Source organism: Hyla sarda, chromosome 4 (genome assembly GCF_029499605.1).
Source record: "Hyla sarda isolate aHylSar1 chromosome 4, aHylSar1.hap1, whole genome shotgun sequence".
Classification (NCBI taxonomy): Eukaryota; Metazoa; Chordata; class Amphibia; order Anura; family Hylidae; genus Hyla; species Hyla sarda.
In genome coordinates, this window is record NC_079192.1 from 137,481,239 (window position 1) to 137,495,740 (window position 14,502).

The window sequence follows — 14,502 nt, forward strand, 5'->3', positions numbered from 1 at the left end:
TGCCTGGGGACTTTGGCTACGTTGGTGCACACGACGGGATTTGGATCCCGTTCGCGCCCTCTAGCTGAGGTCATAAATTTTTTATCGGATTCTTTCGAAACGGGTAAGGCCTATCGCACTATCAATGTGTACAGGTCGGCCATTTCTGCGCACCATTCCCTGGTGGATGGTTTGCTGATCGGTCAACATCCCGTGATCTGTCGCCTCATGAGGGGGATTCGGTTTAGGAGACCGCCTTCCCCTCGTTATCAGTCGACTTGGGACGTTTCTCTCGTTTTACGGATGTTTGAGGAGTGGGACGACAATGATCAGCTATCATTGAAACACCTCTCCTTCAAGTTGACCATGTTGCTGTGTTTAATTTCGATAAAACGTATATCCGATGTGCGCGCCTTGGACGTGTCCAGGAGACAATTTGTCCCGGATGGAGTTAGGTTTTCGGTCTGCCGTCGGACGAAGACCGATCTGCGTTCGGTTTTTTACCCGTGTTTTCCGTCTCATCCAAGATTGTGTGTGGTACGTTGTCTCCGATCCTACGAGAATCGGACCGTACCGTTTCGTACGGGGCGCGATGCGCAACTGTTGATTTCGTTTTGTTCTCCGCACTTACCTGTTTCATCCCCTACGCTAGCACGGTGGGTGAAACAGACGATGACGCTGGCGGGGATCGATGTGTCCGTCTTTCTCGCCCACTCCACTAGGAGTGCTATGGCGACCAAGACTTTTCAGTCTGGAGGCTCGCTTGCTGACATTCTGAAGGCGGCCGATTGGTCGTCTGAAGATGTCTTTAAGACCTTCTACTTTAGACCTACTCAGCATGTGTCTATGTCAGTATTGTGATTGTATTGCTTTGTATTATTATTGCTTTGAACATGCATCTGATACGAGCCTCCTGTCTGTGATAAAATTGAAGATTTTCCTAATATTTTGACGGAAAATTTAGATTTTATAAAGACAGGAGGCGAGTATCATCCCTCCCATTGTACCCTACCCTATTCTATGGTATTCTTCTCTCTTTTTCAGGCTATTGAAGATTTTATCTTACACGTCGGTTTTACAGTTGGAGTTACTCGTTAGTAACATTGCTATCCATCGAACCTGCGATGTCCCGACGGACTCACCACGTTGATGTTGATGGAAGTTCCGGTGGATAGTTTGGAGATCCACGCGGTTAGCTCGGTTCCTGGTTGGGGAAATCTCCCAGTGCCCGAGAAGTGATGATCTGTTCCAGTAAAGAGGCTGCCTGAGATAAAGAAAGAGGAGGAGGAGGAGCTGCAGCCAGTTTATATAGGACTCCCTGTGTATGGTCATTGGTGGAGGAGAGAAAGGGGAGTCACTATGGTTGCTAGCTACCTAGTTACCAGCATTTTTTCTTTTTATATTGTTAACACTTGCATTTCTTTCTGCTATTGGGCAAAATAAAGAAGGAATATGCATCTGATACTCGCCTCCTGTCTTTATAAAATCTAAATTTTCCGTCAAAATATTAGGAAAATCTTCAATTATATGAGAATGATGCTGACTGTTATTTACATCAATTATTTAGGTAAATTAGAAAAATATCATTTGCATAATAATTTGGAACAGGGTGTGTATATACATATATACATACACACACCCTGTTCCAAATTATTATGCAAATTATATTTTTCTCATTTACCTAAATAATTGATGTAAATAACAAACACACACACACAGGCAGTATATGCACACACTCATTGATGTAAAAATGAATGTACCCAGATAGCAATGATGAATTGCTGCAAATCTCGGCATGCACTTATGTCTTGGGCAGGTAGGTAAATTGATATTGGTGTGGTCTGAGTAGACACTGGTTCCTGCCATGGGAGTGCATAAAAGTGCTTCCTCCAGTTTCCTATATTCATATATAAATAGGGTCTCAGAGGCTACTTTGGGGGTATTGTACCTCTTGGTGAGAGATTGTTGACTGCTAAACATGCCTCTATAATGCACAGAGTTTGTAAGGAGATGTATCATTGGACTTAGAAAAGCTAGAAAAGTTGTTTCATACTTCCTGCAATCTAGGATATTGTGACCAAACTGTTACAAAGTGTTGGGAGTAGTAGTTACATGAGGGCACACACACAGCAAACTAGCTCTGCTCCACTTGCACAGTATCCTCATTCTATACACAGGTGACACCTTCATTACACTCCCCTATCTTTGCACAGACCATTTCAAGGCACTAAGCAGGAGGAAATTTGGTGCCATGACACCCATTATGTTCCTGCCTTTGAAAGCCAGCCACTGTTTCCTTTATTTGCAGTGGTGTTGTATATGAAAATTGTGGGCTGCTACAGACAGGAATGTCTTTAGAAAAAATGAAGGTTTCTTTTGCATCAGGTTAATGAATGGAGCTTATTCACACCATGGAATCTTCACTCTAAGATATTTTGGGTGGAGGTTTTGTCTGCAGCAGGTGCCATCAAAAGCCATCTGTGCTATTACTGCGTGGATATGTGCCATCACCATTGATGGCGATGCAGACTGTGCGAAATTCAGCTAAAAGAATGATCATGTTAATAGGCCTTCAAAGTGGCTTTTATACAAGTATAAAACAGGCTCGGCCAGTACCCCAGAAGGGTAAAAAAAATACATCAGTACTGGTACACAATGTTTAAATGGTACTTGTTATTAGTAATAAAAATGAATATTTAATATTTGAATTCATTTTCTATTATAGTTCTTGTAATTTTGTAACTTTATGTGATTTATTTATGTATAAAATTTAATTAACCCCCTAAAAGTTCAGCCACCAGGGGTCCTTCATCTGGTCCAGCCTGAAGTCCTGCTTGCAGATTGTATCCTGTAGCAGCCTGGCCAGGCAAAAGTCAGGAAATGAAGGTGGGACCTCAGCACAGTGTATATAGTGTACAGAGCTGAATATTTCAGCTCCCTTTCACTTTAAGCTGAGCCAGACTGTAAAGTCATGATGCCATCAGTGCATAGTGCTGAATATAGTGCTGAATATTTCAGCTAGATTTGCAAGCTGCTGGGCAGAGCTGAGCATACTGTAGAGTTCACTGCCGAGAACTGAGGGAGATGTGTGCAGCCTCAGCCAATCATAGCCGATCACACACTGAACTGCTCTTGGCTGTATGTTCAGAGCAACATAGCAGAGAGAGGTTTTACCCCCAGAAACAAATATTCCCCATATATAGCATAGAGGGGATTTGTCTGACCTAAGGAGGTCTGTCTGCTTGAACAACTCCGCAAACTTGAGAATGGGTCCCCTGAACAGTACATTTTGCAGACCTGACCACTGCTATATTCATTGTCTATGGAAGTGCCAGAAATAGCCAGGTTAATAAAATGTATAACACAATTTTTTATTTTTTGTAATTAATAACCCCACACAAAATATATTTTTTTCCTCAGGAGATACAAAAATAAAATTGACTCATGACCAGTATCATAATTTAGCTTATTATCTTGTATGAAGTAAGTTCTTAGAAATGTTAGTTAGTGCACTACTCATCACATGACTGCAAACTGGTGGACCCAATACTGAAATGAAATGAGAAGTATATGATGAGGACATGGTGTGGTTTATGCCTGTAGGTCAGGCAAGTGCAGCCAGTTTAGAAGGATTACACAGTCACTGCCACTTAATGGGCTGTGAACGGGAATCATATAAACACCAAGCTAACAAGATGTTACATGTGTACAATGTTATTACACTGTTAAATTATCATAGAAAGAAATCTGGCTTGTGTCAGCTAATAGATTGATCAGGCATTTGTAATACATCTCAATTTAAAGACTGGTATTTAATGCTAAGTGGGAATAGAGGCATTTTCCTTAACCAAAAGGCTAAAGTTAAACATTGTCTTGATTATATGGCATCAAATGTGTTGCCCAATTATTCAAGGCACACAATTATGTATTATCTATGTTTAAATATATATATAACCAAAATTATGGCACAATATACTATATATTATTATAATTAGGGATCTATGATACCTATATATAGTGTTGTTACATATGGCCCTACTATACACTCCTTATACTAAGAACAAATACAAAGGAATGGGATGGAGTAATAAATGGATAAAAATATGACTTTATTAATAATTCATTACATATTAAAAACAAAAAAAGACATCATAAAAAGGGAGAAAACAACTTGTGGTGGAAAAGAGGGCGTCACTCCAGAAAGTCCACAATGTAAACTATAGTATTAAATACATTTCATAAGTTGTACTACTGCTCATTCTATTGCACAATCCCATAGAGGATATACCTCAACAACTATAAAGTGCCTAGAGACAGTATATATACCAATAAATAGAATCAAGGTGCAAATACAAGAGGGACCGCTGGAGAGACGCCACCCCAACGTACGTTTCGGGTTGTCCTTCGTCCTGGAGTGACGCCCTCTTTTCCACCACAAGTTGTTTTCTCCCTTTTTATGATGTCTTTTTTTGTTTTTAATATGTAATGAATTATTAATAAAGTCATATTTTTATCCATTTATTACTCCATCCCATTCCTTTGTATTTGTTTAAAAATATATGTATATTACTTAAAAGATAACACAACTAATTAAGAAATACTATATTACTATTGTATCACAGTGACACTGTACATTTTGCATCTCTTTCTTTTCGTTTGTGATGGTAAGAAAAAAATAAACTAATAAAGAGATTTACAGCAAAACCTGTATTAACCCTGTTTGTACCATTAGAATAATGTGAATGATCCTATATTCGATTAACCTGTCTTTGTGTTTTGCAGTACATGGGTTGTATTGAAGTTTTGCAGTCCATGAGGTCTCTTGATTTTGGCACAAGAACACAAGTTACAAGGTAGAGTTGATTTCCCATAGTTCCATTTTTTCATTATCATTATGATAACATAGTTCTCTTTATCAAGCAAAGATAATCATGTCTTTTTCTTTCATGTTGCTATTATTTCCCTTTTTGTACTGTAAAGTAGTGGTATTTTAAAGGAGGTATCAAGCCCAAGTGGTAAAAATAAAAAACTTTAATAAGATATGTACTGTTTGACTTCACAACGCATCCCCCACCCCCGGGAAAAACCTTAGAAAAATCCATTTGCAAAAAAACTACACAAACCATCAGCCTGTACACTTGTTTCCTGTGGGAGCTGCTTGGAGAAGGCTACCTTGATAGAGCTAAGTAGTTCACATGGTTAGAGGAGTAGTGAATTTATATGAGGGAGATGAGTGCGTCTCAGCCAATCAGGGACAATAACACACTGAACACTGAAGTGCACTCGGGTTACCTAAGGAGAAGGAAATGTCACCTTGAAAGTGACGTGTTGGGCCCAAAATGGCGGCCAAACCCAGCAAACTGGTGCCTGGCAGTCATTATGTGCGCTAAAAACTACTGGTCTTATTGCCTGGAGGAAAAGCTGAGAGACACAGGGTATGTGCTCAGCAAAGATTACACTTGTACATTGCACTTGTACATTGCAAAGTTATTTAACTTTAGCATGTGAACTATATAAAGGTAATTTCAATTGGTTGGCGTTCTCATTTAAGAGCTTTTTAGCTCTTGCAAGTCTAAAGATCCTAGAAAGAACAAAAAATGTTGTGAATTAATAGATACCGGTTATCACAAAAGGCATAATAAGCTAATCCCATATGGGTGGTAATGTTAAAATTCAGGGCCATTCAATGATAAGATGGAACCATGGACATGGCTAGCTTAAAGGAGATTTCCTGTTTCATGAACAGTTTACGGAGTGACAGAGGATGGTAGAAGAAATTTCACTACCATTCCATCACCATACACTGTGCTGAAGACACGGCAGTCAATTACTGGCATCAGGAGTCAGGTGCAGGAGGCAGAGGCAGCTCTGTAATAGGAGAAAGCAGAGGGGTGGGTATAACCTTCCCGGACAGGTTTTTCATGAAGCCAGAAAATCGCTCAGACTAGCCTTAGAAATGTGCTGTACATGCAAGAAGAGATAGCTGAGCCCTATACCTGGCTGCAATTACATACAAAATATATGGGACAAAGGAGTAATGCTGGTTCTGGAGAGGCAGAAAATATTTTAACCCGATCCCTATCTGTTGGCAGTTTTTTAGTCACAGTAAACCCTTTTAACATAACAGATGATCCATATAAATAAGCATTGTGTGGTTGAATCAATGCCTCCCTGTATCAATCATAACCACGTGGAATCCCACATGTGTTGCCCCTTCCTGCAGTTTCCTTGGGACATACCAAAAATACTCCCGGTATTATTCCAGTATGCCCTGAGCCACAGGTTGGAGATCACTGCTTTAAACTACTGTCTCATGACAGCTGATTGTATATTTCTTTGAACCTAGTTCAAAGTAAACCACATGACAGCAGACTGTACTGAAGGCAAGTCACAGGGAAAAGTCATAGAGTAAAACAAAACTTTTACTGATATATTAAAAATGAAACAAATCACCAAACATAAAACAAAGAAAGATAAATGCAAAAAGAATTACCCAGCCAATGATATATGAACCCATAACTAAATCACAGGTATGAATAATAATTATGGAAATTTAATTAAAAGTACCTTCAATCTCACCCAGCTCCAAGGGCTGTGAGGCATCAACTACGAGCACAGGAAGGGGCAACTTACCGAACCCTTCCGTATGTACAAGCTGAGCCTTAGCAGAAAATAAAGATAATAGAGATAACCGCTGCCGCCCTTTTTGTCCTGCTTGAAACTCTCTTGCTTTTGGAGACCTTCCAGCAGGTCTCCCTTTTCTGTAACCCTAAAGAATCCATTTACAAAGACGAACGAAATATATAGGTAATAATAGTGGTATACAAAGGACATACAGGGCAAGTATCCATCAAAATGATGGTATGTTTTGTTGTCAATTTTTCTGGAAGTAAAACAAATAGAATTAAGCTATGTTCGCTTCTGTATTAGAGCTCTGTTTGGTGGGGCCCTTGCATATTCTGTTTATTTAGCAGGATCTGACGGACAAAAAACGCTGCAAGCTGTATTTTTTGTCAGGTCAAATCCTCCAAAATAAATGGACACCAGAGACAGACCCTACTAAAGTCAATGAGACCCATGGTATCCATTGTGCAACAGACCGTCTGCCTCCATTTTTCTGCAGTGAAAGGAATTTGCAATGGAAGTCCAAAGTGAGCCTCAAATGCAGATTTGAACCTAGCCTTACCAATGTTGGTGCTTATTCTGACCTCTGGAATATCACTGAATCCTCTGAAAAACAAGAGTGTTTTGTTGACTGCCTTTATGTTTATGTAATGCAGAACAGGCAGATTGCCCTAACACATTTCAGTTCACTGATCACCCTCATCATGTCGTCAGTCTTCTGTCACAAGGTTTTCATGTGAACTCAAGATCCCTTCAGAAGTTTCTTGTTTTTATGTGTATATACCTGTATATACCAGTAACTTGCAGTACTGGTTTCCGTTCAAAGATACATGTAGATATAATGCAAAACAAGTGGTCAATTTATTTGTATAATTATGTCAGAAAATGTCCCTTTTTGACACTTAAAGTATCTGATACTTCAAACTTCTTAAAGAGGGAATTTTAGATGAAACAACTGTTCTAAAATGTGTTTTCAGACAGTCCACCATTTGACTTTATGCATAAAAAATAGTACATAAAAGGCAGAGCATTTGCCAGAGCTAACCAGTCACTTCCTCTATATTCAGTTTTATTCAAAATGTTTCTGGGAAAACTGCCTATTGGCATATAATTGCCGTTTATATGTTGTAAACCATTACATCAATTGCATTGAAAAATACAATATTCAAAATACAAATCTAAGTATGCTTTTTAATTCAGCTGTATGAAAAAAAAAATATGCATATTTTTTTTTATAGGAATCAATGATAGACATATGCAACTATGTCATATTTGTTATACCTAAGCATACATTTAGGACAAGTTTCTGCCTAATGCAATGGCAGATCATTATGTGAACTTAGGCTATGCATTGAAGGAATGAATGCTAGAATTTGATTGGATTGAACTGACACATTTGGCTTATATATAAGGGCCCCATGACATGTGTTGATCTTGTAGACCACTGCTTGTTTAAAGAGCCTATTACAAGTCTCAACAATAATGCTTCCATCATTTGACCTCCGCACGTTCCCTATTTCCTGGGGAGATGTGCGAATTATGAATGAGTATTTTCTAGCGAGACAAACCCTTTGCTTATTCATCAGTTGATTGCTGGCTTTATTACACAGGGTGATATCTGCCTGTTTGGTCAATAATCACTTGTGATATATGGCATTAAGCCTATATGATGTAAATTAAAGGGGTACTCTGGAGAAAAAAAATTCAAATCAGCTGGTGCCAGAAATATACATTTACGTAAAAAATCTCACACGTTCCAGTACTTATCAGTTGTTGTATGCTCTAGAACAGTTACTTCCTACCGGGTGTTCCGTTGAGAACCGCCAGGGGTTCCGCGGGCTCCAGCAGGTAATTTTTTATTTATTTATTTTTTGAAATCTTCCGCCCCGGCCTGTGAATCACGGCGGCGCTGAGGGGAAGGGAAGCCTGCGTGCACTTTGCATGTACGTGCACACTGCACACACAGCGTCCCCCTCCCCCCTGCGGCGCCATGAGTGACTCACACGGATGAGTAGCCCCCCGGACTATGTTGCCACAGCACATCCCCCCCGCGGACTATGTTCCCGGCCCCCCAGATTCTTCTCGGCCCACTGATTCTTCCTGCCCCCCCCCCCCCCGCAGAAGGATGGTTCAGCTCATCTTAATTAAGGTAATGCACCCTCTCTCCTCTGCCACCCCTGTCCACCCCCCTTTGTCACCCCTCTATTACCCCCTTTCACCCTTTTCCACTTTCTTGTCATCAATGTCCACCTTGTCTGTCCCTGTCACCCATGTTCACCACCCCTCTGACCACCCCCCAATCTACCCCCCCTATCACCAATGTTCAATCCCCACTATTTAACCCGCTGTCCCTTTGTCACCCTTGTCCACCCCTCTGTTACTACCTTGTCACTCCTGTCCACCCCTCTTTCACCCCCTACACCCCCCTGTCACCCATGTACACTCTTCTACACCCCTCAGTCACCCATGTACACCCCCTCAGTCACCCATGTACGCCCCCAACACCCCTCATCACCCCTCATCACCCATGTGCACCCCCAACACCCCTCTTAACCCATGTACACCCCCAACAATCCTCGTCACCCATGTACACCCCTCTGTCACTCATGTACACTCCTATAAACCCCTAACACCCTTCTGTTACCCATGTACACCCCTTGGTCAACCATGTACACCCCTCGGTCACCCATGTAAACTCCTCGACACCCCCAACACCCCTGTCACCCATGTACACTCCTCTACACCCCCAACACCCCTCTGTCACCCATGTACACCCATCTGTCAACCATGTACACCCCTCTACACTCCTCTACACCCTTCTGTTACCCATGTACACCCCTCTACACACCTGTCACCGATGTACACCTTTCTGCACCCCTGTTACCCCTTTACACCTATACACCCCTGTATTCCTCCTCACTTGTAAAATGAGAACCTGGAGGCTGATGCTTGAAAAGTGCGGAGCCTAATAGGTTTGTTTTGCAGGTTTAACGGAGAAGTATTGTGGCTGGAAGAAATCGTGATAATGGGCCGGACCAGATGGAGAAGAGAAGTGAACGATGCAGATTTTAGAAGACGTCACTTGTGAGTTGCTGTATAAAGCACCACTGTAATCTACATACCCACAGGTAAATAGATATTGTGCATTGTGGCCGTTTCCCTTTTTTTTCTTTTGCTCGTCAACTTCGGTAGGGGTTAACCGCGGAAATGTTTTTTTTTTACCAGGGGTTCCCCAAGCCGAAAATGGTTGTGAAACACTGCTCTAGAGAAAGTTATGTAGTCTTTCCAATCAGACACGGTGCTCCCTGCGACCACCTCTGACCACATCAAGAACTGTCCAGAGCATGAACAAATCCCCATAGCAAACCTCTCCTGCTCTCTACAGGTCCTGACATGGACAGAGGTGGCAGCAGAGAGCATCGTGTCTGACCACAAAGACTACATGGCTTCCTTCAGGACATACAGCAGTTGAAGGTAGTAGTACAGCAGTACTGGAAGGCTTTTTAAGAATAAACCAGTTTGCAAATATGTATCACTTTCTATCACCAGGCGATTTGAACACTTATTTTTCTGGAATACCCCTGTAAGGAAGCAATGAGTGTAATGAACATAGAGTACACTGTTTGCCAAATTAATTTTGTGTATTTATAGCAATGTGCAACAATAATATTGTGGACCATTATGGTTAGTTTATACATGATTGGACACTATTGATAAATCTATTAGCTATATATCAAATTCATACAGAGAACAGAAATCAAATGTAACTGATGTCAGTATATTTATGTTTGAATATACTGTAAACACTCATTTTGTGACTTGAATGTATCCCTTGAAGTCTTGAAGTCTTATACTTGTCATCCCCCTCAAGTTACACAATATTCTTCTGACCTAAAAATTGCCTAATTTACAGTGATTGTTCCTAAATTTTACACCACTCTTGCACTTGCACGAACCAGGCTAGAATAAATGAAGCACTGAAGCAATTTGATCAGAGACACGATTTACCCCATACTCATTTCCAGAACTAGACAATAATGTCTTTTTAGTAACATTACATTTTACGTTGGACAGATTTTTGCTGAATAACTATCTTTGTTCACATAAGATGTTTCCGTTTTATTTCAAACAATATAGCTTTTTGTTCAGTGACAAGCTATGCTTTTTTTCTGCTTAAAAGCAATTTTTTTCCAATAGAATTTTCTACCTCTTATATCATCCCTCTGTTCTCAAGAAGTTACAATGAACAAAGAAGGCTAGTGTAATTGTGATTACTGAGTGGGCAAAAAAAAAAAAAGATAAAAAATGGATGTGTATGTAAAACCATGATAAAGGAAAATACAAAACAAGATTTTCCAGTAACATTCAGCTATTTCAGTTAAATTATCCAGTTAGTCATCCCTGGTTTGACACACACCATTCCCCCTATTCAACTGGATATCATAGAAGTCAATTTATTATTAGTTTCTCTTGCAAACTTAAGGCATGGGAACAAAATATTAGAAATAAGATCTGAGTGTTGGTTAACTTGCCATGGCTGGGAAATTGGACATGTCCTTGGGTACTGTGAGAACATATCATCTGAATATTTAGAACATCAGTGTTGTAGAAATCATTCTGCATACAGTTCAAAGACGAGCAAACACGATAAAACAACTTTTTTGCCACACAAAATAGACCATGACAATGATCATTATCAGCCAAAACAGAGTTTTTTCCATGTTTGTCTGGGTTTCCCCCAGGAAGCCTGTATTCCTCCAAAACTTCACAAACATACCGATGTTAATTTGGAATTTAGGTTACAAGCCCTAATATGGACAAGGACTGATATGAGTGATGACAAGCTCTGTACATGTGGAAGCAGGTCTCTAAATGTCTATAGCTATTTGCAGTAGTGTATTAAAGATATATTACAGCGATAAAACTGTATCCGCTATCCATAGGTTGGACTCCTTTCCGTTGAACACAGCAGGTCGGCATGCGTTCCACTCATTCTCTATAGAGCCGCTGAAATTAGCTGAGCACAGAACTAGGCTATCTCCTGAGGCTTCATAGAGAATTAATGGAGCAGCTGGTTGCACGTGGTGACCTACTTCTCCATTCAGCAGAAACAGTTGGGTCCTAATTCTCAAGATCATAGAGGATCCCAGAGGTCAGGCTTCTCACGATCAGAATTTTATCCCTTATAATGTAAATAAATAATTTAGCACTGGAATACCCCTTTAAGGAATCTGTTAAAGGGGTTTTCTGAGTTTTGGTGGCCTAAACTCCACAATGCTTGCCTCAGTGTTTACCATCACTCGTCTACCTGAATCAGATAATGTTGCAGTCCCTTGCACCGCTGCAAATAAAAGTACAGTGTGTGCAAAGGCGAGCGGAAAACATCAACGACCCTGCCATGCTCGCACAAGCGTTGTGGCCTCTGAATAGTGGGGTTGTCAGACCACCACCGTCCGTATATTCATAGCCTATCTGGTGGATAGGCCATCAATTGTAATAAGTCAGATTTGAATGGTAAAAACAACTTCTCATAGGATAATAAGGCAAGCGGGAGATGGGAAGACATGTTTGACCATGGCTTCCACATTACTATTCATGGGGATCTCAAACACATGTTTTTATTACAGATCCATAATACATACCCATCTATCTATAAGCCTATACTGTAAATGCATATGCCTCTGATTTTACAAAGTTTATTTTGGAAAACAAAGGCAATCTAATGTATATTGTCTATAATTTTCTACAGGGAAGCAATAAGTCGACTCTGTGAGGCTGTCCCTTGTGCAAAAGGAGCTGCCAAGAAACGAAGGGTAATTATCCGTTTGTACATAATATTATTTGACCACATGGCAACCTACTGTTATATGTTGTCTTATAAATTGACCATTAGTAAACAAATGGTCACATATTTTTGGAAAAATAAAAGTAAAAAAAAAAAAATTGGTAGTTCTCATTATGAGAACTCTGTATGACTAACCTTTAATATTGACACAGAATACACTCTAGCACTGTGTAAAAACTGACAATCCGAGCAAAGCTTGTGGCATTTTATTTAAACTGCCTCATAATATATTATAACAAGCTGCAAAAGGTTCTGTACTATAACTGATCTGTAGCACGTGTAGCAAATTCTGTCCTTGTTTACTATGTTTAGGGCTAACATTGGGAGAGTTCTTATCCTGGGCCATTTTCATAGAAGCATAATATGTATGCACTTTTGTGCCTGTATTACAGTTGCAAGTCCGGGCCTGCCAGCTGTCGGTTTTTGGTCATCCGACCCACACAATTGGACCAGAACTTGCAACCATACTATGGACAAAATGTGTCTCTACTAAGCCCATGGGAAATTTTGCTATATTTTGGCATTGATTATTAAAAACAAATTGCTAGATTCTCCAAAAATGTTGGTCTCTGTATTAATGAGTTTATTAGAAAACAAAAAAAAAATGTTGTTGCCATTTTACTAAGAACAAGCTGACACTTCATATTCTATAGAGGAACCTCTTCAGTGTTCTCTTTCTTATAATCACAGTCAGGATTACAGTGGAAGGTAATACCAATCTACACATAAGACAGGATCCACCATTCACAGTAGGTGAGGGTTATTTTTCACAGAGCATGCCTATAAAACTCTCCCACAGAAGTCAAGTGTCAGCTTCAGACTATTGTTTATTTTTGTAGCCTATGTGGCAGCTATAAGGCATCTCTGTAAATGCTGTTAGCATTCAGGCTGAGGCTGCCTGGAGCATTGAGGGACAAATTGGATGGCAAAGAGACAGGTAAAACAGGTAAGGGCCCTCCCAGCATCCTCTCAGCTGATCGAGACACCACGGTTTCTCCGCGGTGGTCCCGATAAGCTCCGCTGAGCTGCCAGGAATGCTTTTTTTTTTAATTTTAGATGCTGCAGTCATCTGGGTGCAGGCTCAGCAAGTGCCACGAGGCACAGGCGCATGGGTAGTTGTGGCTTTCCCAGTTTTTAATTCATAAGAAAATTAGTTATGTGGATTTGTGTGGTTTATTTATGACTTCTGAAGAATATTTGATGTATAAGACATGATTATTATTTTCTGAAGGTGAATATTGATTACATAATGCAAAGCTATATATGGGAATTACCTGCTTTTTATATGTTTGATGGTTGAAAAACTTAATTTTTTATTATAGGGGAACAAAAACGTTTTTGTGCTTTTTCAAACACGCTTGGATGGATGCAGTCACAATTTACTAATGTTAAAGGAAAACTGTCAGCTTTCTTCCCCCGCACTAACCAGCGGTACTGGCTTGTAGTGCGGGGGGACTCTGATGAGTTTGATCTTTACCGTGCCCGGATCCGCCGTTCGGCCATAATCTTCTATTTTCTGTATATGCAAATGAGGTGCTAACTGGCACTCTGACCTCAGTGCCGCTGGCTGCAGCACCGCCCAGCTCATCAATATTCCTCCCCTCCCTCTGCCTCTCCCTCTTCTCCCTGCTCTGTAATGAAGAGAAAGGGGAGGAATATTGATGAGCTGGGCGGTGCTGCGGCCAGCGGCACTGAGGTCAGAGTGCCAGTTAGCCTGGTCAGTGCCAGTTAGCACCTCATTAGCATATACTGAAAATAGAAGATTACGGCCAAATGGCGCGTCGGATTCGGGCACGGTAACTGATTAGCGCGGGGGAAGAAAGCTGACAGTTTTCCTTTAATTGCTTTTGTGTCAAGAAAGAAAAAAGTATTATAGGAGTGATACCTTTACTGGTCAAACCTTTGGTGCTCAGGGGCCCCTTCATCAAGCAAGTTTACAAAAGTTTTGTACATATACCAGATGAAAGAGCCTTTATGCGCTGATAGTTTGAAATATAAATTTACTGGTTGATTAACAAAGGTATAAGTCCTATAAAACCAGCAAGGAATGAATC

At 40.4% G+C, this 14,502-nt stretch overlaps 1 protein-coding gene across 3 annotated transcripts in view; it reads left to right on the forward strand.

Moving 5' to 3' along the window:
- The window catches only part of SHC4 (SHC adaptor protein 4), a 98,892-nt gene that overhangs the window by 43,427 nt on the left and 40,963 nt on the right, over positions 1–14,502 (forward strand). For all 3 annotated transcript variants that reach the window (XM_056572260.1, XM_056572261.1, XM_056572263.1), the window contains exons 2-3: positions 4,762–4,832; positions 12,353–12,416. In XM_056572260.1, the coding sequence (XP_056428235.1) occupies positions 4,762–4,832; positions 12,353–12,416 (135 nt within the window). The remainder of the gene's footprint in view (positions 1–4,761; positions 4,833–12,352; positions 12,417–14,502) is intronic.